Source organism: Lactuca serriola, chromosome 8, assembly GCF_051521515.1.
Source record: "Lactuca serriola cultivar US96UC23 chromosome 8, Lser_US96UC23_V15, whole genome shotgun sequence".
NCBI classification, from domain to species: Eukaryota; Viridiplantae; Streptophyta; class Magnoliopsida; order Asterales; family Asteraceae; genus Lactuca; species Lactuca serriola.
The window spans coordinates 5,415,899-5,441,728 of NC_136415.1; the positions used below are offsets into that span (position 1 = coordinate 5,415,899).

The following is a 25,830-nucleotide window of genomic DNA, read 5'->3' on the forward strand; positions in this document are numbered from 1 at the left end:
ATATTTTGGCTTGGGCTTGTTTAACTCGATCTCGAGTCGCGCTCTTAACAAGTCAATCCCGAGTAGATCACGAGTAGCTCGGTTCACTTACACCCTAAGCTTGACTTGTTTTTACTCCATCATTTTGAGTCTAATCGATGTTAACCCAAACTAATCAATTTTTATAGATCGTAATGAGTTTTTTGTTAAATAAACTTCAGTTTGCAAATCAATTTAATAACACATCCAAGCTAAATCTTATTACCGTGGTTTTTCTTAATCATTATAGTATAAGTTACAGGTATCATACATACTTATAAAGTTAGCATTTTTTCTTGAATCTCATGCATTTGAAACCCCCATTGTTTTTTCCTTTCACCACATTCATTTGAAACTCCCATGACTTTTCAATTTCTTTATAATAATAATTATAATTTGGTAATTAGGTTAAATAAATATCAAATCTAAAGTGTATTCATATATAAACTAAATTTCAATATTAAAATAATATCTTTAATTCTACTTATAAAATTATGTTTTTTAATTTTTAACATATTATACTTAATTTATTAGTTTTAATATATTGTTGGATGTAAACCATTATCATTTTAAAGGTATAATTTTTGAACAATTTGTATAAAATACTTACATTATTAATTAAAATATATCATTATAGGCTCAACTTAAATATAAATTTTATTTAACTTAAACAACCCAAAGATTATTTTATAAATAGTTAAAAGTGATAAATTGTAGTGTCTTTTTAATAATGATTGTAAGTTGGTTAATAAGGTTAAATAAATATCAAACCTAAAGTGTAATCATAAATAGACTAAATTTCAATTTTAACATAATATCATTACTTCTATTTATAAAGTTATTTCTTTAAATTTTAACATATTATACTTAATTTATTAGTTTTAAAATGTTGTTACATGTAAACCATTATCAGTTTAAAGCTACATTTTTTGAACAGTTTGGACAAAATACTTAAATTGTTAATTTAAATATAACATTACAGTGTCAACTTAAATATAAATTTTAGTTCCACTAAAAAAACCAAATAATATTTTGTAAATAGTTAAAAGTCATAAATTATAGTGATAAATGCAAAAAAGTAAATTGTAATATCAGTTTAACTAAAATATTTCCTAAATATATTTCTATAATCGTTAAAAAATTTCAAATAATAACTTAAAATAACTTATAATAACAATAGTTAAAAATAACTCTATATAAATGATTATATTGTTACCTTTAAAATCAAAAAATAATGTTTGATGTTTTAAATAATTATAATGATAGAAATTAAAACATTAAGCATATATATTTTAAAAAGTTAGTTAAAAATAACAACTATAAATAATATTAAACCATATATAATATTTAATTTTATTGGTGTGTAACTCGCGAATAGAAGTCATTCAAACGATTGAGATTATGACATTATAATATATTTATATATTATCATATAATTCAAAATAGTCAATATATTATATCAAATTAATATGCGAATTATTATATCAAATTTAACAACAACGTTAGTGTTATATTTTAAAAAGTATCTATTTGTAAAGACTTCAACTATATAGGTGTTTCTGCGCATTACAATGTCAACTCAAATATAAATTTCAATTCCATTTAAAAAAAAAAACTAAAGAATATTTTGTAAATAGTTAAATTTAACTAAAATATTTCTTAAATATATTTTTATAGTCGTTAAAAGTTTCCAAATAACTAGCTTAAAATAACTTACAATAATAATAGTTAAAAACAACTCTATATAAATGATTATATTGTTAGCTTTAAAATAAAAAACAATGTTTGATGTTTTAAATAATGATAATGATAGAAATTAAAACATTAAGCAAATAAATTTTAAAAAATTAATTAACAATAAAAACAACTATAAATAACATCAAATCATATATTATATTTACTTTTATTCATGTGTAACTCGCGGGTAGAAGTCATTCAAACGATTGAGATTATGAAGTTATAATAAATGTATATATTATCATATAATTCAAAATAATCAATATATTATATTAATATAGTATATATAAATTATTATATCAAATTTAACAACAACGTTATTGTTATATTCAAAAAATCATATATTTGTAAAGACATCGACTATATAAGTGTTTCTGCGCAAGGCGCGGGCATTCGCCTAGTTAAACTATAAATGGATGAAAAACTTAAACTGCTCTTGCAAGGCTTCCACATGTATGATTTAGCTTCATGTTGATGAGTTCGTAATGAATAAAAAAATGAACTTAGATTGTTCTTTCAATGAATTAACCCATGAAGATAATGATAGTGTACCGAGGGGACTTGAAAACATCATACTCCCGACATAGGTATGCATCGATTGTGAATGGTTTTCGGTGGACGTAAAAGGGGACGATTTTAATGAAATCGATTTTGGGTTTACTTATCTTCAAATTGATCACAACTAAACATAGATATGTGTCGATTTTTATTTGATGTTCATTTGATGAAATTTATTTGGTTTCTTCTTCCATGCTCCCTGCGTGATTGTAAAACATAAGCCATATATGGCACCTTCCATTCGCTTATATGCAACCAAGAGCTCAAGAACTTAAATGTCACGGAATTCATATGAGATTTCCCTTGTCAGCTCGCCTTTGGAAATATCAAGTGAGTAATTCTCAGTGCAGTTGACAGAAACTATATTGGATTATGTCGAAAACCATATTACCCCCAAGAAAAAGTTCTATAACATCTTTAATTACCTAATTTTCCATGGAATTTAGCCGGATATTTGTTTTTTGTTAAGTTGGATCGTTGGAAGGCTTGTGTAGATGTCGATCTTAGGTAGAATTGGGTGGGTAGATAATCAAATATTATAACACCTAAAATTTCAAGACAAAATTTTCATTTTTAATTCTTAAAATATTACTCATAAATTCAAATCATCACATATATTGTAAGTTATTATCAAGACAATATCAGAGTATCCCAAAATCCTAAAATCTCCATAAGCCGACGGATGTGTACAATCATGCATCCGCCTTCCCGAAATCTACATAAGTACCTGAAACACATTTAAATCAACATGGTAAGTACGAAGCTTAGTAAGTTCCCTAAATACCACATACACAAATAATTAGCCTCTCATGGATATGTCTCGATAAGGACCCTCCGGTCATGTGTCTTAGTAAAGACCCTTCGGTCTCACAGCTCAGTATGGACCATCCAGTCATGTGTCTCGGTGAAGACCCTCCGGTCTCACTGCTCGGTATGGACCCTTCGGTCATAGCTCAACATATATATACAGAATAATATAACAGCATAAGTCACAAAGACAAAATGCATAATAACACATAAAGCAGATAAGACCCTCCGGTCAGTAATACAAATAAGACCCTCCGATCAATAATATAAATAAGACCGTCCAATCAACAACATAATAAGACCCTCCGGTCAATAATACAAATAAGACCCTCCGGTCAGTAATAACGGTGAAGGGTTCATTTTTCTTCGGGTTAAAGGGTTCTGATTGGTTTCGGTTGTTTTGGGGAGATCGTTTTATGTTCTGATTTTTTGGATGCACTTCTCCGGTTGTTGATTAGATCTGAGTATTGACAATGAGCGATTTCGAGGGCGAAATCAAATTTAAATGGGGGATAACTGTAATACCTCAAATTTCAAGACAATTTTTTCATTTTTAATTCTCAAAATATTACTCATAAATTCAAATCATCACACATATTGTAAGTTATTATCAAAACAATATCAGAGTATCCCAAAATCTTCAAATCTCCATAAGTCGACGGATGTGTACAATCATGCCTTCGTCTTCCCGGAATCTACAAAAGTACTTGAAACACATTTAATTTAACACGGTAAGCACGAAGCTTAGTGAGTTCCCTAAATACCACATACACAAATAATTAGCCTCTCATGGCTATGTCTCGATAAGAACCCTCTGGTCTCACGGTTCGGTATGGACCCCCCGATCATGTGTCTCAGTGAAGACCCTCCGGTCTCACTGCTCGGTATGGACCCTCCGGTCATAGCTCAACATATATATATAGAATAATATAACAACATAAGTCACAAAGACAGAACACATAATAACACATAAAGTAGATAAGACCCTCCGTTCAATAATACAAATAAGACCCTCCAGATTTGTCTTGAAATTTGAGGTGTTACAATTGTCAAAATATTACTCATAAATTCAACTCATCACATATATTGTAAGTTATTATGACAACAATATCAAAGTAGCCCAAAATCCTCAAATCTCCATAAGCCGATGGATGTGTACAATCATGCATCCGCTTCCCCGGAATCTACAAAAGTACCTGAAACACATTTAACTCAACACGGTAAGCATGAAGCTAGTGAGTTCCCCAAATACCACATACGTAAATAATTAGCCTCCCATGGCTATGTCTCGATAAGGTAATGTGTCTCAGTGAAGACCCTCCGGTCTCACAGCTCGGTATGGACCCTCCGGACATGTGTCTTGATGAAGACCCTCCGGTCTCACTACTCGGTATGGACCCTCTTGCCAGGGAGAGGGCTTTGTTGGTGCCCCAATACACGGGTGATGAGAAGATGAAGAAAACCCGGTACCATGACATGTTGAGAGCTGACATTCAGAAATATGTCAGTTACTCAGCGTGCCCGACCCTGGATGATATGATAGCCAGGGCACGAGAGAGGGAGATTGATATAGAGAACTTCGAGAAAAAGAAGGCTGAGGTTGGGCAGGCGACTAGGGTTTCGACGAAGAATCCCAAGGGATTCGACTTGAGGTCTCAGGGCTACTAGGGTCGGAGCCGGTGCGGGAAATGCAGCAAGTCACACAAGGAAGTTTGCAGAGCTGGGGGATCGGGCTGCTATAAGTGCGGCAAGACTGGGCAATTTAGCAAGAATTGTATTGCCCCTACCCCCACTATTCATACATCAAACCTGATTTGCTTCCATTTCAATAAGAGGAGCTTATTTGTATTACTGACCGGAGGGTCTTATCTGCTTTATGTGTTATTATGCATTTTGTCTTTGTGACCTATGTTGTTATATATATATATATATATATATATATATATATATATATATATATATATATATATATATGTTGAGCTATAACTGGGGGGTCCATACCGAGTAGTGAGACTGGAAGGTCTTTACTGCTCGGTATGGACCCTCTGGCCAGGGAGATGGCTTTGTTGGTTCCCCAGTATGCGGCTGATGAGGAGATGAAAAATAACCAGTACCATGACATGTTGAGAGCTGACATTCAGAAATATGTCAGTTACTCGGCGTACCCGACCCTGGATGATATGATAGCCAGGGCACGAGAGAGGGGGATTGATACAGAGCACCTCGAGAAGAGGAAGGCGGATGTTAGGCAGGCGAATGGGGTTTCGACGAAGAAACCCAAGGGATTCGACTTGAGGTCTCAGGGTCACCAAGGCCGAAGCCGCTGCGGGAAATGCGGCAAGCCACACGAGGAAGTTTGCAGAGTTGAGGGATCAGGCTGCTATAAGTGCGGCAAGACTGAGCACTTTAGCAAGGATTGTACTGCCCCTACCCTCACTATTCAGACATCAGACTTGTTTTGCTTCCATTGCAATAAGAGGATCTTATTTGTATTACTGACCGGAGGGTCTTACCTACTTTATGTGTTATTATGCATTCTGTCTTTGTGACTTGTGCTGTTATATATATATATATATATATATATATATATATATATATATATATATATATATATATATATATATGTTGAGCTATGACCGGATGGTCCATACCGAGCAGTGAGACCAGAAGGTCTTCACTGAGACACATGACCGGAGGGTCCTTATCGAGACATAGCCATGATAGGCTAATTATTTGTGTATGTGGTATTTGAGGAACTCACTAAGCTTCGTGCGTACCGTGTTGAGTAAAATGTGTTTTAGGTACTTCTATAGATTCTGGGAAGGCGGAGGCATGATTGTACACATCCGTCGGCTTATGGAGATTTGAGAATTTTGCGATACTCTGATATTGTTTTTATAATAACTTACAATATATGTGGTGATTTGAATTTATGAGTAATATTTTGAGAATTAAAAATGAAAATTTTGTCTTGAAATTTGAGGTGTTAAAAGTATGATGTAACATCTGTGACTTGAGGTAATGCTAAATTATTTAATCTTGTAATTAATTGTTGGACTATAAGATTAATGTTGAATTATTGAGTTTGGGCCGTTATTGAGTTGGGCTGGTTAAAGACGTACGTTGGGCGTAAGCTTGTCGTACGCAGGGCGTAGTGGGAGCATTGGATGCGGGTGAGTGATACACGTACGCACAACGTACCAAAGTGTACGCGCAACGTACGCGAGCTGACTCAAAACCCTAATTTTTAGGGTTTAGGCCATATATATATATACATCAATATGCCCCCAGCCCCAACCTCCTTAACTCGGAAACCCTTGAAACCTAACCTTCTTCATCTTTGTGTGATCTTGATCTTGTGTAGCCCATTTTAGTAGCTTGGAGCTTGGAGGGAGAAATAGGAAGTTGGTGAAGAAGAACTTGTGTAGCTTAAGCTTAAAGATCTGAGACATCATCATCACTTAGCACTCATTTGAGGTAAAAAGCTCAAAACTTGCCTCATGAATGCATAGATCTCTTGTAATGGGGTTTTGGACCTTTTTGGTCCCAAGAATGGAACTTTATGGTTCCAAATTTGTTTCTAGGCTTAGGGTTGCCACCCTTAGTGCTATTTGAGTCCCAGAGACAGAAATTTACCATCGTGAAGGTCTTGATGTTGCCATGCATGAGTATTAGTCATTTATATGGAAGTAGGTTGTCATATTTCAAGTTTGGGTCCATATGGGGGTGTGCAAGCCACCAAGTAATCGACTTTATGGGTTAAGACACTTTATTAGACTCAGATATGTGTTTTGAGCTTTAGGTCTTAAGGAGTTAAGCTCTTTTTTGGAGATTATGGATTAACAAGGTGGTACGTTGGGCGTACAAGCCCGTACGCGCAGTGTACAAGCCATGCAGCATGTACGCTTAGCGTATAGAGGAGTACGCCCCGCGTACTCACTGAATTTAAGCTTGGTGTTATTTGGGCCTCTGGTTGGGCCATTCATTAGACTTTGCTATTTTGGGCCATAATGGGCCATCAGAAATCAGTTATTTTGGGCTAAGAATATTTTTGGGCTTAAAGGAAGGCCCGTTTGAGGAGTTGGGCCCAATTTAGAAAATTGGGCCATTGGTGGGCCACTATTAGGCTTGGAAAGGCTATCAATAATGGGGCCTTCCATGTTAGGTCATGGACTAGTGTGGGCGGGGACCGAATCTCCTAGTTAGCCGAGTGTGGGCAGGGCCCGTATCTACTACATAGATGAGCGTGGGCGAGGCACGTATCTCACTAAGCGTGGGCGGGGCCCGTATTGTATGGGGCGAGGCCTGTTAGCCGAGTATGGGCGAGGCTCGTATCTCCTCGAGAGTGGGTGGGGCCCGTATCTCCTAGTTGCATGTTATGTGTATGGTATGTGGTAATTTGGGGAGACTCACTAAACTTCGTGCATACAATTTTCAATTTTGGTTTCAGGTACTTCCGGTAGCAAAGGGAAGAGCTCGGGATGACTGCATTGCACACACTATGATGTTCTAGCCTCAGATGTTTACTCTGATATATTTGACAGATGTTTTTGATTGATATATCGTTCATGATGTTTTGAGATACTATGACTTATGTTTTGATGAGATGATTTTGAAAACCATGGTTTTATTTAATAATTAAAAATGAAATTTTTGGTCATGATTTTTGGGATGTTTCATATTCTGAAAAAAAAAAAGAAAAGAAAGGATGTGTATGACATGAAAGGCATTGGGTGGGGGTGAGGTGAGGTTGAAGACGGTGTGTGAATTTATTATGTGATAAATGTTTTAAGAATAATAATAATAATAATAATAATAATAATAATAATAATAATAAAGGTAAAGTTTTCTTTTTAAAAATATTTAACATCAGAATCTGACCTACTTTGTCAAGGGGAGCATTTTTTGCAAAAGAAATATGAAACCACGTGTACCACGAATGTAACGAAAATGAAAGTTGGACCAAACTTGTTATTTCTAATATACATATCATAAAAAATCATTTCTTAAATTTTATCTAATAAAAATTATATACCAGTATTGATCTCTATGTATAAAAAATGACAAGTTTTATTGTATATTTGTTTATTTTTCATATGATCATACATAAAAATTGACAAGTAAATCATTCATTATAAGAACAAATTAAAAAACATTTTTCCTCAACCACAACTAATTATTAGTATGTAAACATATGGTCTTTTATTATATTTTATTTATGGTAACTAATAGGGTTTCCTCGTGTTTGCGGTGGTTGGAAGGTATCACTTTTGTGTGAAACTATAGTACATTATCTGAATTGGTAGCCACAATAAAGTATCTTTCTATTCTCTGCAAATCGCTCATTTACAGACGCATAATAGTCAAAGTACAATGGCAAAGAAAAATTCATCTTTTAGTAGGCCAAAGTCTTTAATAAATCCATAAACATCAACAACGTTTTTGGTCCATAAAGTTATTTTTTCCTGGCTTAAGGAAAAGATGAAACAGTATATGAATTAGTTAAAGTCATGGATGAAAGAAGAAAGAGCAATGGGGAAATACCAACAAGGGTCACATTTTGCTTAGATATGGAAAATGCACCTAATGGTGATGCACTTTAGTTTTTGTTAAAAAAAAACAAAAAAATTGAAAAAAACAAACTAGAAAAAAGGTTTAAATTCAAAGTACATTGCTATTTAGTGCATTTACCACCTAAATATAGAAAATTCACCAAATCGAAAGTACATTGCTATTTAGTGTATTTACCACCTAAACATGAAGAAATGCAACAAATAGCATTGAAATTTGGTTTTTGGTAAAAAAAAAAAAAATCAAAAACTAATTGCAAAATGCAAAAAAAAAATGTGTAAATTCGAAGTGCACTGCTATTTAGTGCATCTAACACCTAAAAAATGGAAAATACACCTAGTGACAATGTACTTTGCATTTTGGTAAAAAAAAATCAAAACAAATTGCTAAAAACATAATAAAAAAAAGAGTATAAAAGCAAAGCGCATTGCTATTTAGTTCATTTACCACCTAAACATGAAAAAAAAGTACAACAACCTAAAATGGAAAATGCACCTAAAGGCAAAAAGATTTCATTGTCCTTTGGATTTTTACGTTTTGTAGTCGATAGCTACGTGAAAGAGGGCCATCGTCATAGCAAAACCAAAGCGTAAACAATACATGTAGAATGGAAACTACAAAATCCAGTTAATCATGAATCCAAAGTTAACAACCGACGAACAACAAATTTCATAAATCAAAGCAGAATTATCAACATAAAACTTATATGGAAGTTCATATGAGTCGTTTTTTTTTTCAAATCAACATCCTGTTAAAACGATTCTAAATTCAAAAATAGGAAGGTCCATTTGTTGGTGTTTAGCGGTTGTAGGGAAAAGAGGTACGATTTTCATTAGGGATGTCAAAAAATATCGTGGGACCTCGTTCCGATGGAGAGCCAGTCCCATTTGGGGGATTTTTTTTTTTAAAATCGGGGGTGGGGAAAAGGTTAACCCCCGTTTTAATTTCAGGGGCAGACAATATTGTCCCGAAACCCCCATGGGGATCCCGTTAATAACTTACACATATATTTATATATAAATATATTAAACAATAATATGATTTGAGCTTCTAAATTCATCAAAAAACATGTTTTTAAGTTGTTAGTATATTGTTTTTAAGATGCCATAACTTTTTTATTTTTAACGTGTAAAATTCTGTTATAAATAATTATTTGTTTCATAAAAAATAGTTTCTTTTAGCCTAAGTAACAACTTCTTTTAGCCCAAAAAAAACAACCCAAAATCAATCGAGGGTAGGGTGGGGTTAGGAAGGCTGAACATTTCGGGGGCGGGGTAATTTCGGAAACGGGGGCGGGGGATGCACTCCCTGTTTCGTTTGCCTCCGTTGACATCCCTATTTTTCATGGCATATTAATGTAATTTTTAAGATACCCGATTCTACAAATAAGATGGGTAAAACACATATATTGTTTTTTATTGTATGTAGCCAATGGCAATTTTTTGTATGCTTCATATGTACAGTTACAAAATCATACATGAAAGCAAAATCAACATCAAGTGTCATTTACACATTTGGATAACATAACATCTTATTAACCTTAGCAAAGCTTTAGACATACTTTTGGTTCCTAACATTGTTGCCATATCTTGTTGATCCAAATTAGAGATTTTGTGAATTTGTGGACTCCATTTGTCTCATAATAGGGACATACGAGGAGTTCAACAAAGTATCCACACATGATGTAAATTAATCATTTAATTATAAAACACATAAATTTTGCCAAATGAATGTTTCTAGAAAACAAAAAAAAGGATAAATCTTATAAAACATAATGATATTCTAAGCATGGTAAAACATGTCAATGATGTCATTTGACCCATCAATCAATCTAAAAAAACCTCAAGTATTCAACCAATTGAAAAAGTAAAATAAAGGCCAGCAATATAACTCAATCAGCCGACGCAAATCAAAAGCAGTCATCTAATCACCAAGAATTGGATAATAATCACCAATAAGAAGGGCATAAACCTGAAAGAAAAAAAAAAAAAAAAAGACACCATCTGCTGTCTGTCCAGAAATTCGCAGCTCTTGTAAGAAATACTCCCTCCGTCCCAAAATTATTGTCTACCTTACTATTTTAGTTTGTCCCAAAATTATTGTCCACTACCAAAAATAGATATACACTTTTACCATATTACCCTAACATTTAATAAAGTAAACTTGAATAATTACAAATGTACATTTCTCATTGTTTTTAGAAAATGACAAGAGAGTCATTTTATTCAAAAAAACAAAACTAATGATTGTTTTTCTTAATTTGTATGTTTTTTTGTCTGTAAACAATAATTTTGGGACGAACGGACGAAAAGTCAAAAATCTAAAATTAAAAATTACATTCATTAGGAAAAAGTACAATAAAGTTACATTTAAATATATAATTAAAAAATTACATTCATTAAAGTTACAATCATCAAAAGGGCTCAAATTCTAGTAACAAGCATTTGAACTGCGAGGCAAAAATATACAAAATATATATGACCATACCGAATGAAATCACTAACAACTTGAAAAAAAAACATAAGCCTTATGAATAAAAGCATTTTTATATGAGATAAAGTCATTGAGGTTGATAACTACAAATAAAAGTCGACACTTAGGGGCTGTTTGTTTTTTTTGTGAAGAGCTGCGCAACCACTTTTGTCTGCGCCGCGCAGACAACGTGCAGACATTTGCCATCGCAGAGTGTTTGTTTTTTGGAAGTGCGCAGACCAAAAAACGTCTGCGCGAGGTCTTCCTGGCGCAGACATGGGCCACTGTCTTCAAACGTCTTCAGACCTCATTTTAACCAAAAAAAAAAGACCACCCGTTTTTTTTTCTTTCTCTTTTTGCTGAAAATGCATTTTTAATCTTTATGACATGAAATTAAGTTTGAAAAATTAATTTATTTCAACAGCTGCAGACGTTAAAAACAAACAGTCTTCTTATTGCAGACTGCAGACATTTGGTCCACCTCTTATGCCGCAGAGGCTTGCAGATGTGGTCCGCAGACTGCAGACATTTTGGCTTCAAAAAAACAAACAGCACCTTACTTGATGGGAGGTCTGATATGGAGGCTTATGATGCCTTGCTAAATACGCACCTTCAAAAATAGAGCTCAAGGAGTGATCGGTGGAACCAGTGCTGAAGGTCAGTTGATGAACCGGAATGAACACACAGATCGAGAAGATGTAAAACAAAGAACGAAGCCAATTAACCTATGATTTTGGGTAATTTCTGAAAACGGAAAATTAGGGCTTGACTTTATAAAAACCTTCAAGATACAGAGACGACAGAGGGTTGATGGCATGTTCAAAAATTCAAAGAAAAAATTGACTTGTTTTGCAATCAATATTAGAAACGGGCTTTGGGAGAATATTTACGCATCCAAAATTGGGGGTATATGGAAGCATCAAAGGCATGTTTCTTTCACGACTATCACCCTCGAAGAGAGACGATGCTAATTTGAGGAAGTGTTGATTGAGCACAACAAGCGAAATTGGTGGTTCAAAGAGAGACAAACACAGATGGAGTTGCTTATTGCAGGACCAATCGAGTGGGTATTAAAAACTGATTGCCCTCTGAGTAGATTGTGTCGTCTTCATTTGACGTCGTCAGGCAACATCAAGCTCAGACGTATCACCGAGATACCGGCGAAGGAGGACTGTGAAATCGGCAATGACGGTGTGAACGATAACGATGCCAACAACGAGGACACCTCCTTCTTCATCAATGATGGCAACAAAATGAAGTCTCATGAAGAGAATGAAGGAACCGATTGCGAACACAAAGCAATGAGAAGCGGTGTGAAGTGGTTTGTGGACGAATTTTATTGGATAAAAAAAAGGATTGAGCACAATTAAAAAAATAAAAAAATAAAAAAATATGAACCAATCTTCATCGTATTTATCTCCAAGTCGAAGTCCTTAGTTAAATGCGGCCCGCTACAATTGTCACATCCCACTTGTATAATGTGTATGGATTGACCCATTGTAACACCTACGACGACCGAGGCAACAGAACATGTTAGGTTGTGTGACTTAGTTCATGGATAATAAGCAAATTGAATATACATCACAAGTTAGAACAATAAGTTACATTTTGAATACAAGGTTTATACAAATAATAAGTTCCTGAATCTGCCTTAACAAGTAGGCCGATATAACAAAACTATATAAAACTAGATTGCCCGAAATTCATGAACATTCCTTCTGCTAAGAGTTGGTTCAATGATCTCTTGAGAATACATGTAGTTTGAGAGTCAACACAAAGGTTGGTGAGAGTTACAGGTTTTCTGCTAACCACTGTAATAATACTTTTAAAAAGTCTAAAAGGTATTTCCCTTGTAGTTAAAACCATGTTCGATAAAGAGATAAATTATAAGTAAATTCATACTTGAAATGTTTGACATATTCGTAAAAGTGTATACGATATAGTTTTTCTATAAAAGCCGAGTAAATTTGATATATTCGTAGTATATTAGTTGCTTAAATAGATAGTAAGTTTCTAAAGTGCGTAAATAAATTTGAAGATATCTTTTATAATTTATACATATCTATTTAACATATGTATAATCTATGCATGATATATGTAAAACAATGCAAAATTGATAAACATTCGTAACTCATATTCTTTTGATAACCATTACTTCGTAAAATCATAATATTCGTATGATTTATAATTTATAATATGCATCATATAAGTTATCTTTCCTAGTCATAACATATTTTAAACGACTATGACATACGCATGTCATGATAAAAACTAGTCGAAGCCTCGAAGGGGCTCGGTGGTGCCTTACAAGGGTGTTGATCGGAGGAAGTGGCACCGACGATGGAGGGGGTTGTTACCAATTGTAGCGGTGACGAGGGGTGACAATGGGGTGGTGATCGACAAACAAGCAAGCGAGAGGAGGGTGGCTATACGGTGGAGGTTCAATAGCGGCAACAATTATTTGGGTGCGTCGACAGCTTTCGCTGCCTTGTCTTTTCTCGCTGACGATGATCAACGAAGGAAAAAGACAATAGGTGGTGGTGATCGGAAGGTGATGGGGTGGCGTGATCACTGAAAACAGTGGTCGAAATGGGGAGGCTGATGGTCGATAAAATGGTGGTATAAAGTGGAGGTCGTTTATGGTGGCTAAACGATCGGTAGTTCTACCACCCTTGTGGTATGGTTTTTTTTCGGCAGCTGAGCACGAAATGAATGGAGGGACGACAATGAAATGAGAGAAGGGAAGGCTGCAATGGTGATGGCAGTGGAGATGGTTTGGGTTGTTGATTCGCAACAATGATTAGTAAAGGTGGTTCTTGGTGGTGATGTGGTGTTCTTAACCGTAGAGAAAGAAGAGATTGTTAGAAAGATGTTAAGATCGAGAGAAACATAGAGATTGTTAGAGAGAGAGTAGAGAGAGACATTGATGTTGACTGTATATAGGTCAAAAACCAAATAAAGGCCCGACTCTTCCTTTTAAGCATGCATGCAAGCATGTCCTTGGTGTCCCCCTTGATTTATCTCGCACACAAGTCGCCTTGATTTACGTGACGTCGGTTTCAGAGCACATAAAAATATTTCGAAAGTGCTTGGATAATTTCACAGTTATGAAAATATTAGACTAGGATATATGTATTATATTTTGAATATATTTGGAGATAAGGCATGTATATCAGGTCCTAAAATAAAGGATCTCAAAATTGTATCTTATATATATCATCAACCAACACAGAAACGGGACACAGAATCTTCTGATACGCTTTTATGGTATCAGAGCGCTCTTCTTGATTTACCCAATTCTGCCGCCAATCCTCCTTCTCCTTCTCCCTTATGATCGGATTTCTTCTTCTTCTTTCCTTTCAACGATCGTAACCTTCAATCAACTACTATGGATAAGTTACATCCAACAATGATAAGTTACATCCAACAATCATAGTGACAAACATCCACAACTTCATCCCTGTAAAACTTGAGATCTAGTTTATTTACATGTCAATCTTGTGTTTTTGGCAAGCAAGTTAAACTTCCATTTATTGAATCTAGTTTATTTACATGTTCTGCGTTTGATATTGTTCATTGTGATTTATGGACTTCACCGATTCTAAGTTCGGGTGGTCACCGTTATTACATTTTATTTTTGGATGATTATACAAATTATCTTTGGACATTTCCAATCTCTCAAAAATCATAGGTCTTCTCTACTTTTTTTATCCTTCCATGCCCTTGTTAAAACTCAATTTGAACGTACAGTTAAATGCTTACAATGTGACAATGGTACCGAGTATAATAACAACGCCTTCCATAAATTTTGTTGTCACAATGGTATGACTTTCCGCTTCTCCTGTCCCTATACTTCCCCCCAAAATGGTAAGGCGAAACGCAAAATCCGCTCTATCAACAATATCATACGCACTCTCCTTACCCATTCCTCAGTACCACCTTGTTTTTGGCATCATGCCTTAGAAATGCTACTTATATTTTGAACATTCTACCTGCCAAAACAAAGAACTTCACCACTCCAACCTTTCTTCTCTACAAACGTCATCCTACTTACAATCATCTACGTACCTTTGGTTGCCTATGTTTTCCCCTTCACCCCTCCCCCACCATTCACAAACTCGCCAACCGTTCTTCCCCATGCGTTTTTCTACGGTATCCTTCTAACCATCGGGGGTATAAATGTTTAGACCTATCATCCAACAAAATAATAATTTCCCGTCACGTAGTCTTTGATGAAACTGTCTTTCCTTTCTCAAAACCACAACCATCACCCTCTTCCTATCAATTCCTCCACACCGACCCTCACCCATCTATATGGTGCTCTCAACTTCCTCCTACCACAATCACCCCCTCTCCATCTCCTATCCATAACCCAACTCGATCTCATACCACAACTACAACTCTCGACAGATCCCCTACCATTCTCACCTATTCACGTCGCTCCAAACAACCAACAGTCCCTTCCCAACCTGTTGATCAGCCCCTTTCATAGTCTCAACAACCCTCACAAACTGTCCCCACATCAACAGTACCACCTCCTACTCGTCACCCAATGCAAACCCGAAGTCGGACCGGTACCTCCAAACCTAAAGCTCCAATGAACCTACATGCTACCACCCTTTATCCTCTTCCTAAAAATCCATCTGACGCCCTTTCAACTCTTGTTTGGAAGTCTGCCATGATAGATGAATTTAATGCTCTTGTTGAAAATAAGACGTGGGAACTTGTTCCTCGTCGACCTGATATGAATGTAATTCGATGTATGTGGATATATATAAACATAAAACTAATGCTGACAGGTCCCTTGAACGCTATAAGGCCCGTCTTGTTTGTGATGGTAGGTCTCAACAGGTGGGAATTGATTGTGGTGAAACTTTTAGCCCGGGTAAAACCGGCTACTATTCGAACAGTCCTTAGCATTGCTGTTTCTCATTTTTGGCCGATTCACCAACTCGACGTCAAGAATGCTTTCCTTCACGGTCATTTATCTGAAACAGTGTTTATGCATCAACCGGTTGGGTTCCAAGACTCTCGTTTTCATGATCACGTATGTCGTCTTAAACGGTCCCTCTACGGGTTAAAACAGGCACCGAGGGCTTGGTACCAAAGGTTCACTGATTATGTTCTAACTTTGGGTTTCAAAAACAGTGAATCAGATCACTCTCTATTTATTTATCATCACGGTCCGGAAAAAACTTACATACTTTTATACCGGTTGACGGCTCAACTCTCTCATGAATTCGCTATGAAAGATCTCGGTTCTCTAAGTTTTTTTCTTGGGATCGCTGTCTCCAAAACAGCCTCTGGTTTGCATTGTAAGTCCGTAGCCACACCGGTTGATACATCGGGAAAACTAAGTGCTAATGATGGTCCACTTATTGATGACCCAACATCTTACCGAAGCTTGGCCGGGGCACTTCAATATTTAACGTTCACGAGACCCGATCTCACATATGTCGTGCAACAAATCTGCATGTATATGCATGCACCTCGAGCATCACATCTACATGCACTCAAGCGGATTCTACGGTATGTTCAAGGGACTATCTTATTCGGTCTCACCATTCATAAGTCTCCTGTTACTTCCCTAATAGCCTACACTATGCCGATTAGGCCGGCTGCCCGGACACTCGACGCTCTACTTCGGGATATTGCATTTTTCTCAGAAATAATCTGCTATCTTGGTCGTCTAAGCGACAAACCACTCTATCCCGATCTAGTACCGAGGCAGAGTACCGTGGTGTGGCAAATGTTGTGGCAGAATTGTGTTGGATTCGAAATTTGCTTTTGGAGCTTAATCACCCACATTCTCGCGCCTCTATTGTTTATTGTGATAAGCGCAATTTATTTGACAGCCAATCCAATCCAACATCAGCGAACGAAACACATAGAATTAGACATACATTTTGTTCGGGAGAAGGTTCAACGCGGGCAGGTTCGGGTGTATCATATACCGTCTCGTTATCAAATCGCTGATATTTTTACTAAAGGACTACCTCGGGTTTTATTTGATGACTTCCGTTCCAGTCTCAACATCTGCTCACCTCCCGTTTCGACTGCGGGGGTATATTAGACTAGGATATATGTATTATATTTTGAATATATTTGGAAATAAGGCATGTATATCAGGTCCTAAAATAACGGATCTCAAATTGTATCTTATATATATCATCAACCAACACAGAAACGGGACACAGAATCTTTTGATACGCTTTTAGAAAACCCTACAACATGAAATTGCAATAAATATAATATGTAGGTGATGGAAGTTGGAGGGTAAAATAGTCATTTACCTGCCAATGGTTTTTGATAGTCATGTACTCTAACATACTGCCTCTCTGTGTATGTTGAATCTTATGAATAAGATCCCATTAAAAATGCCCAAACCTGGAATTACATGTCGTTAACAGATTTAGTTAAAATTAGCCAAAAGGGTAAATACGTCAATTTTACCAAAATATAAAAAACTTGGTCACAAGGTTGCCACAGAAGAGTTGTAAAGTTGTTTTCCTAGGAAAAACTTGGTCACAAGAGGGTCTTGAAAGTTGTTCACAGCAATCACCTCTTCTGATGATCTAAAACAAAAAATGAGTTGTTATAAACAACAATAACTTCTAAATGTGGAAATGAAAGAGATGAATTTTGTTTAGGTTTTATTTAATTTGATTGAACATAGAAACGAAAGAGAAGAAGAAGACTGGGGCAAAATGGTCATGTACACATATTTAACATCAGTGTTGTTAAACTTGTTATGCTCCTTAAATGTAAGCCAAATAATTTTTTAAGAGAAGTGGTGAATTTTGTTGAGGGTAAAATATGTTCCTTCAACATGGAAATGGAAGAGATGAAAAAGACATTGGCAAAATGGTCTTTTTCATAATTTTAGCATATAGGCTGTTTGAAGTTTAGACCAAAGGCATTATCAAACCAAGAAATGAGTACCATATTTTAAAAAAAAAATTGTTTCTAGGGATTTAACATATATGATAATTTTGTTTTTAAGGAGAGAGAGAACTTTGTTGAAATTTCATCATGCTCCTTGAATATGGAAATGAAAGAGATGATGATGAAAGGGACAAAATGGTCATTTTCATAAATTTAACATCTAGTTGACAACCCTGGTACCAAAAGCGTTATGAAAACATGAAATAAGGACCAAAATTGCAAAAAAAGTCTCCCATAAGGACCTAAACCACCAACCTGACAATAAGAACATGCTGTTTAACTGTAGCAAGAAACTCCTCCACTATAGAAGTAAAAGAGAATCTGTTAGTACTTATAATCTCCATTTTTGTAACCATACTCCATAAATTTCAGTTAGTAAAAAGAAAAGCATGCAAAGTCTAACAACCGGACGACAATTACATATGCACATGAATTTGACATTAATAACTTTTAAATTAAGTGAACTTTTCAACATGAAAAAAATAGATTGAACTCTTTACTAAAAGAAAGCCATTTTTATCAAGTCAATCATAGATATAGACACAAATCCAGAAAATATAAGACGTCATTATCCAGGTAGCACTATATCTGTGAAGCACTTATTAAAAAAGAAAAAGAAAAAAATGTTATTTGCCTTGTTTCAGGAACAATACACAATCTGATATGATATAAGCTTTTTTCCAAAATCAGTTGGATATACTAAATATCAAACCCATCAGATGTAATACATCAGGATAAATTAAAACCCAAAATTTACAAAACATGCAAGAATCTGAGCAAAACCTTTAAAACATGGAGAAACGAGTATACAGCTTCTAAAAGAGGCGTGCCAAAGGAGCATGCCAGGTGTCTATTTCACTGCTTAATTAGGTAAATCTTTTTGGAGTATAATGTCCTAAAAAGCAAAAAAAATTGAAAGTTCGATGCTATAAATTAATGGGTAGATTATTCTAAGGATAATGTCACAATAAGAAAAAAAAATCGAAGTACAGTTTTATACTTGGGTAAATTTTTTAAAGCATAATGCCCTAATAAAAAAAAGATGAAAGTGCAATGCGATCTATAACTGTTGCAACTGAAAAAAAAAGTTTACGGATGGTTATATAGAATTGTTATTTTTCTAGAAAATTGTAGTTTATGAAAAAATCCAAGTCATTCAGGTTTTACTTTATGAAAAAGATTAAAAAACAAATTGTATTACAGGAAATTCCCAAGGATTTGGTTCATGATCAAGTCCCCCATCTTGTTTCTCTTTATGAAGTTCACAATATATATATTTGATACTTTTAAATCATAAGGAAAAAGCTCTTTGTGGACAAAAACAATTTTTTTTTGGAATCTTTGGATCCATCATATTAAGAAGCAGGGGTTGATAGGAAGGATCCTTGTCATTTGAAGAAACAACCAAAAAGCCTGCACATTCATTATAATCAAATCCATGTAATTTAAATGGAAGAATGAAAAAAACAATGGACTTTAAAAACTTTACATGTAACTAACAGGATGATCAAAGGATTCATGGTGTCCGAAAAAGATACACATACACACACGTTGGTACAAAATTAGGTAGAGAAGCTAAATAAATAATTTTAAAATGATAAAATTTGAAGTCTTAGAACTGTGTGTAAGTTTGACACAGTATAATTAGGTGAAAAACTTACACAGATGGGTATAGTTTCAATAGGTGATGGGTCTATGCATCAGCAATAACTTGCTCCTTTGTCACCTACAGCTTACACTACAACGAGATTCAGAACCAGTGAGAACATCCCACATATACAAAACAAAAGGATATGCTATTTTGATCTAAAAAATACCCCTTGTGTTCTTTATTCTTGGAATCTTGGAAAAATACATAAATTTATCATACCATATACTTTGTTATATAATCATGGAGCACTGCAGAATACAATAGGTTGAACTCAATTCCTCCATGTATTCCAACAATTTCATTTTGTCCTTCTTGAATGAAAATACAATAATTAAGTAAAAAAGAAACCAAAGTGTTGTCAAGATGTGATTAAGTAGGAAAAAAAAATCATTATCATGAAATTTGAGTTTCTTCCTCCATGATATATAAGTAAAATAAGCAACATTGGCAATCAGGTTTCCATGGGAAAGTACAACCCCTTATTCACTAATGGAGGAAAAGGAATAATTTCCAGTTTGGATAAGAAAAGGTTCAACTTTGGTAGACTTGAAAAAAAAAACATTATTGAATAAGAAATAGAAACCTTTGGTGTCCACTTGTAGCAACATCATCTGGTTTTGGTGGATGAAAAGAGAAGGGTGATTGGTTGTTACTTCCCTAAGAAGCACCAATTCATATGGCAAATACATCAGTATGAAAGAATAAAAACTCGAATAAAGAAAAAAAAAAACTCATGTTATTGGAGGTAAATGTTTAAGTATGTTAACAAGACAAAATTTGAAAAAAGTTCAGCAAAGCCAAACACACTACATTATGATTCAACAAAAAGATTTGAAGTTACCTGAGTAATAAGTTTTAAAAATGATACAACATCTTTTGGGTTTAGTTTCACTAGTGTGGTTGGGGCTAAATGCAAGTCTAGAACATCCCACATATACAAAAAACAGGATACGCTATTAGTTTGATTAGAGTTTAAAATGGAGATTGAGGAATTTTAAGTTTATATATAGGATGAGGGATAAAACGATAGGGGCAAAATAGTCATATTTCACTTGGACTTCACTGGCATTTTGCAACACCATCAGTACCAGGGACAAACCTTGCAACAAAACTATACTTTTATTGACCTCTGGTACAACAAATGAAATATCTAGATGAAAACCATAACTTTTGAGATATATCACAAGGACAAAATTGTGATTTACTCTATAAATAATAATAATAATAATAATAATAATAATAATAATAATAATAATAATAATAATAATAATAATAATGGCATGTTACCTGGCAATAACCAAGATCAAAAGTTGTAGAACAAGTCAAGAATATATCATCACCTTAATAGAACGACAATTACCTGTCAGTCCTTACCTTAAAAACAATAAGAAAATACTCAAATAAGAAAACCACATTTTAAATAACTTGAAAAGAATTTGCAATAAACGTAATATGTGGGTTATAGAAGTTGGAAGGGCAAAATAGTCATTGCCTTTTGATAGTCATATACTCTGATGTGTTAATTAACTACTCTGTGCGTATGTTGAACCGTATGAATAAGATCCCACTAAAAATGCCCAAACCTGGAATTACATGTCATTAACAGATTTTAGTTAAAATTAGTCGAAAGGGTAAATTCGTAAATTTTACCAAAAGTTTTTATCTTCGTTCTTATGCATGTATTTTAAGATTTTCCTGTATTTTTTTTATTTTTTTTAGAAATTCATATCTTATTTTTTGCATATTCGTTTTAATGCATCTATAATACTAGTAGTAAAAACATGTAATAGTTCTATTTTTGTTTGTTTTTTTCCTCAAAAGTGTACCTTTTTTCTTACTATTATGTTACAACTAAATGTAATCCTAGTCATGCTTATTATACATATATATATTCTGTCCCACCCATATTTCCTTTGTTTTACAATTTTATACATATTTTGATAGGAATTTCAAACCAAACAATTTTATATATGTGAGTAGTTTCTAATTGGCTTTTGCCTTTTATTCACACACAACACTTTTGCTTCCGCTCCAATGCATAGAGATACTACTAGTGGTCACAACTTATCTTTTGTAATCAGTGGATAATTTCTCTGTATCACATGCAATTATCAAATTCAATACGGATTTTATGCTTCAGATTAATATCTTCGCTATCACATGCTTTTATTGTCAATAATTGTATATAACTCTAGTAAGCTGATTTATAGGCTAGAAATCTGAGACTCAGGGTGATAAATAGCTTGTGTATTGAGTATATATTGAGGATTCTTCTCAAAGAGGAGACCCATCTTTTTTTCCCTAAAAAACTCTCTAAATTGTCAAATTATTAGTGTAGTTTGTGAGGGTAGAAGAGTAAAGTTACTTGCCACTTTTTTGAATTGGATCAGAATCCAGTGGAAACAGAAGCAGTCGTTTTGTTTGAAGTAGTTGTGCATTGAGCTGCCCTATCAAAACAAAATTAGACATGTTAGAAACCGCAGCTAATAAATGGAATAGCTGATTCCGACAGAGTTGGGATTCAAGATTCCATTTCATGACGTATTTGGTTGACAATTGGGACAGAATTCAGTTCTGTTGGATTTTCTTGAAATTCTATTCTTAGTAATCGCTTCGCAGTCAAATTCCTTTAAATTCCAAATTTGAAGGACTTCAACCATTCATGAGGGCAGGTGGTTTCAATTTCAGTACTCTTTTTTTTATTAAATGGCCAAAATACCCTAGATCACGGTTGAAATGTGGACCTAATCTTTCCATAAAAAAATAAAAAAAAAGCTTACGATTCATCTTTCATGATGAATAATGATATTGGAGAGAGATCACTCAAGCACTGCGAGAAAAAAAAAATGTTTCTTACAAACATTAGCAAAATATTGTGTATAATAAAAAAAAACCACAAATAATTAACAATCAAATTTAGTTTTTTTGCAATGTTCGTCCCTGCCACTAACGGTGTTAAAAAAAAAGGTTTTAAAGTAATCTAACCTAACAACCTTTAGTTTTCTGTTTTTTTCTTCGGTTTGTTGGTACCGTGGATCTTAATTTTGTTTTAGTTTTAGTTTAATTTTTGGGTTTTGGTTTGATTAGAGTTCAAGATGAAGATTGAGGAATTTTAGGTTTAGAGGATGAAGGAGAAAAAGAGAGGGACAAAATAGTCATTTCACTTGGACTTCACAAACATGTTGCAATACTATCAGGGATAAACCTTGCAAAAAAACTACTATACTCTTATCTAGATGAAGATAATAAGTTTTGAAATATCACAAGTAATAAATTGTAATTTACTCTATAAATAATAATAATAATATTGGCATGTTACCTGGCAATAACCAAGATCAAAAGTTGTAGAACAAGTAAGTCATCAATATATCATGCACAATGCATACATTTGGATTATCATCACCCTCATAAAAAGGCAATGAGATGTCAAGTCCTTATACCTTAAAAACAAAAATAAAATACTTAAATAAAAAACCACATTTTAAATAATTTGAAATGAAATGTATGGATATTTTCATACCACATCTTTCTCGATCAAACCCTCCTTTTCTCTAATTTTTGTAAACCTTTTAGCCTGTTCTGGAGAAATACAGAAATTGCAATAAATATAATAAGTGGTCGATAGAAGTTGGAGGGCAAAGTAGTCATTTACCTCCCAATTGTTTTTGACAACATACTGCCTCTTTGCGTATGTTGAATTGTATGAATAAGATCCTACTAAAATTATGAACTTCACATATATATATATATATATATATATATATATATATATATATATATATATATATATATTCGATAACCTAATCATAATAAAGTTGATACTTAAGGAGTGAAAACCTCTTTATGGACTGAAACAAATTCTTTGGGAACCTTTGGATCCATTGCACCATTACTCTAACAAAAATGGATAAATCATTCATATATTCGATAATAATTGGAAAACAAAATTATCTTCTATTAAAGTATTAAGATACGATCCAGTAACAAAAATTACAATACCTGATCCCATTTCTTGTACAGATCACCAGAAAGAATGAAATGAAATCGACACTTTCTTAACATAATTGGAGCAAGCATCACAGCTGAATGAAGAGATTCCTGCAAAAAACTGAAGTTTTTTAGAAAAATCCCATATATAATATTTTTATCCACAAAAGGGAATTATTGACTATTACCTCATAAGAGAAATGAAAGCAAACACCAACACCCTCTTTATCTTGACCACTTGTTTTCAACATTTCAATCCACCAAAGGCCACACCATGAGGCATTGATGTCCTAAATAAAAGCACACCTTTTAAATAAATAAAAGAAATGACAAATATTTATTGTAAAGAACTACCAGACATACTACAAAAGTGTTGAAGGTGTTTTCCGTGCAATATTCAGCATCTTCTTTTGATTGATCCAACATGAAGTATGCTAATCCCATCATTTCCTGCAGATAATATATATATATATATATATATATATATATATATATATATATATATATATATATATATATACTTCAGTTTGGATCATAGCTTTTATAATCAGTGGATAGAAGACGAAAATCACACAAAACCCTTTGAGATTCAATGGATCTAAAACCGTATCTTTGTAGTAGCCTTGGAACAAAAAGCTCAGCAACTGAAATGTCAAAAAAATCACAACACCTCTTGGAAGTATCCTCAATTGATTGAGATTCAAGCATTTTGACCTTATGCCCCCAAAAATCAAACTTCAATCTCTAAAATCCTGCAGTAAGAAAACTACAAACTTGAGTCCAAATATTTTTGTATCAATGACAACCAAAATCTGTTTCAAATATGGAAATTTTAAAGTTCATCCTACTGTATATTAATTGGAAAGGAAACCTAACTTAATTACAACTTTTAGTTAGAACCAAAATACACTTCTATTTCTAAATGAGTTAAAAATGCAAAGAATAAATTATCTTTCCCTAATTGAATCTCTAATCGCTCAATAAGTTGTTTAATATTTAAATTTGGCTTGTGCTTATTTACTTCTCTCTACTAGTTTAATCCAATAACATTTTCACCCTCAAAACAACTCTTTAACTTAATTAAGGCATTTCATCAAACACCTAACAGTGTCTACAACTAAACAATATTTTTTTAGGTTTCAAGACTACTTAAATATTACCGTTGCTTGACCAATCATCTTCACTTGATGGGTGCTTCTATTACGTGACCTGGTTCAAAAAACCAACAAAACAAAAAATTAATAGACGAGAAATAGAAAGAAAAAAGAAACCCAGAAATCAGAAGAGAAACGACACAATTAAACTCACAACCTAGAAATCAGAGGAGAAAGACCTGGACTCTTTTTCTTGATCGATGATGACGGTGAACCAAACTGACATCGGAACCAGACGTCACACTACAACTACAAAAAATAAAGGTAGAACCCAATAGCTCGATGAATCCAGTGATGAAGGGATTAGCCTAATTTTAAATACCTAAGAACAAAAACAAAAACGAAATCAATAAAACACACAAAAAAATCAAGAACGTTACCTAACAACGGAAGAGGGAAACGCAGAGGATTGTTCAACGCCGGAGAATGAAAAAAGAGGAAACGGTGGTTGTCGATGGAAGAAAAAAGGGAGGAAGATGCTGCCTGCAAATAAAACCCTCTTCTTCAAAGAAACATGTATGTCTCCGGCGGTGTTTGGAGAGAAGCGAGAGGGACGAGTGAAAGAAGATTATTTTAAGCGCGAATACACCGACTCAACCCTTTGGACTTTCGATTTCTAACGGTTCTTTTTATAAAACATTCCTAAATTACCAAAATAACATTTCCATTTATCTTAACTTAACTTTTGTTTTTCACTTTTCTAAACCACATTTTTATCTTTTACTAAAAACTACGTTTTTTATTCTACACTTTGACCCATCTTTTTTAATTTTTATTATAAATTTGTTCTAAACTTATTTTCTTACAACTTTCTTTTTATATATTTTCTAAAATTTAGGTTTTTTTTTTAAATGTTACAACTTTAGAAATTTTGATTTTTTACAAATATTCTTTTATTTGTGTTTTATATATGCTTTTTTTTTTAGATTT

The 25,830-nt window shown here is 34.0% G+C and overlaps 1 protein-coding gene and 1 long non-coding RNA gene across 2 annotated transcripts; both read right to left on the reverse strand.

Moving 5' to 3' along the window:
* Positions 1 to 12,482: 12,482 nt before the first annotated feature.
* LOC145069455 (uncharacterized) lies at positions 12,483 to 24,205 on the reverse strand. The gene is made up of 17 exons (XM_079016388.1): positions 24,110 to 24,205; positions 23,935 to 24,036; positions 23,759 to 23,857; positions 23,597 to 23,653; positions 23,412 to 23,473; positions 23,280 to 23,333; positions 23,079 to 23,199; positions 22,540 to 22,589; positions 22,129 to 22,206; positions 21,047 to 21,342; positions 20,601 to 20,677; positions 20,343 to 20,416; positions 19,770 to 19,846; positions 18,364 to 18,409; positions 17,617 to 17,738; positions 17,457 to 17,550; positions 12,483 to 12,669 (listed from the first exon to the last, which is right to left on the reverse strand). The coding sequence occupies exons 1-6, from the start codon at positions 24,191 to 24,193 to the stop codon at positions 23,294 to 23,296; spliced, it is 444 nt and encodes a 147-aa protein (XP_078872514.1). The 5' UTR covers positions 24,194 to 24,205; the 3' UTR covers positions 12,483 to 12,669; positions 17,457 to 17,550; positions 17,617 to 17,738; positions 18,364 to 18,409; positions 19,770 to 19,846; positions 20,343 to 20,416; positions 20,601 to 20,677; positions 21,047 to 21,342; positions 22,129 to 22,206; positions 22,540 to 22,589; positions 23,079 to 23,199; positions 23,280 to 23,293.
* Positions 24,206 to 24,288: 83 nt separating this feature from the next.
* LOC145070076 (uncharacterized) lies at positions 24,289 to 25,510 on the reverse strand. The gene is made up of 4 exons (XR_013689822.1): positions 25,281 to 25,510; positions 25,058 to 25,149; positions 24,907 to 24,955; positions 24,289 to 24,498 (listed from the first exon to the last, which is right to left on the reverse strand). It is a non-coding gene; the product is annotated as an uncharacterized LOC145070076 (long non-coding RNA).
* Between the last annotated feature and the right edge of the window lie 320 nt (positions 25,511 to 25,830).

Coding starts and splice junctions, on each gene's coding strand:
- LOC145069455 (XM_079016388.1), bottom strand. CDS start 24,193: ATGATGGGATTAGCATACTTCATGTTGGATCAATCAAAAGAAGATGCT. Junction 23,858..23,934: donor GCTTTCATTTCTCTTATGAG/GTAATAGTCAAT, acceptor AGTTTTTTGCAG/GAATCTCTTCATTCAGCTGT. Junction 23,654..23,758: donor TGTACAAGAAATGGGATCAG/GTATTGTAATTT, acceptor CATTTTTGTTAG/AGTAATGGTGCAATGGATCC.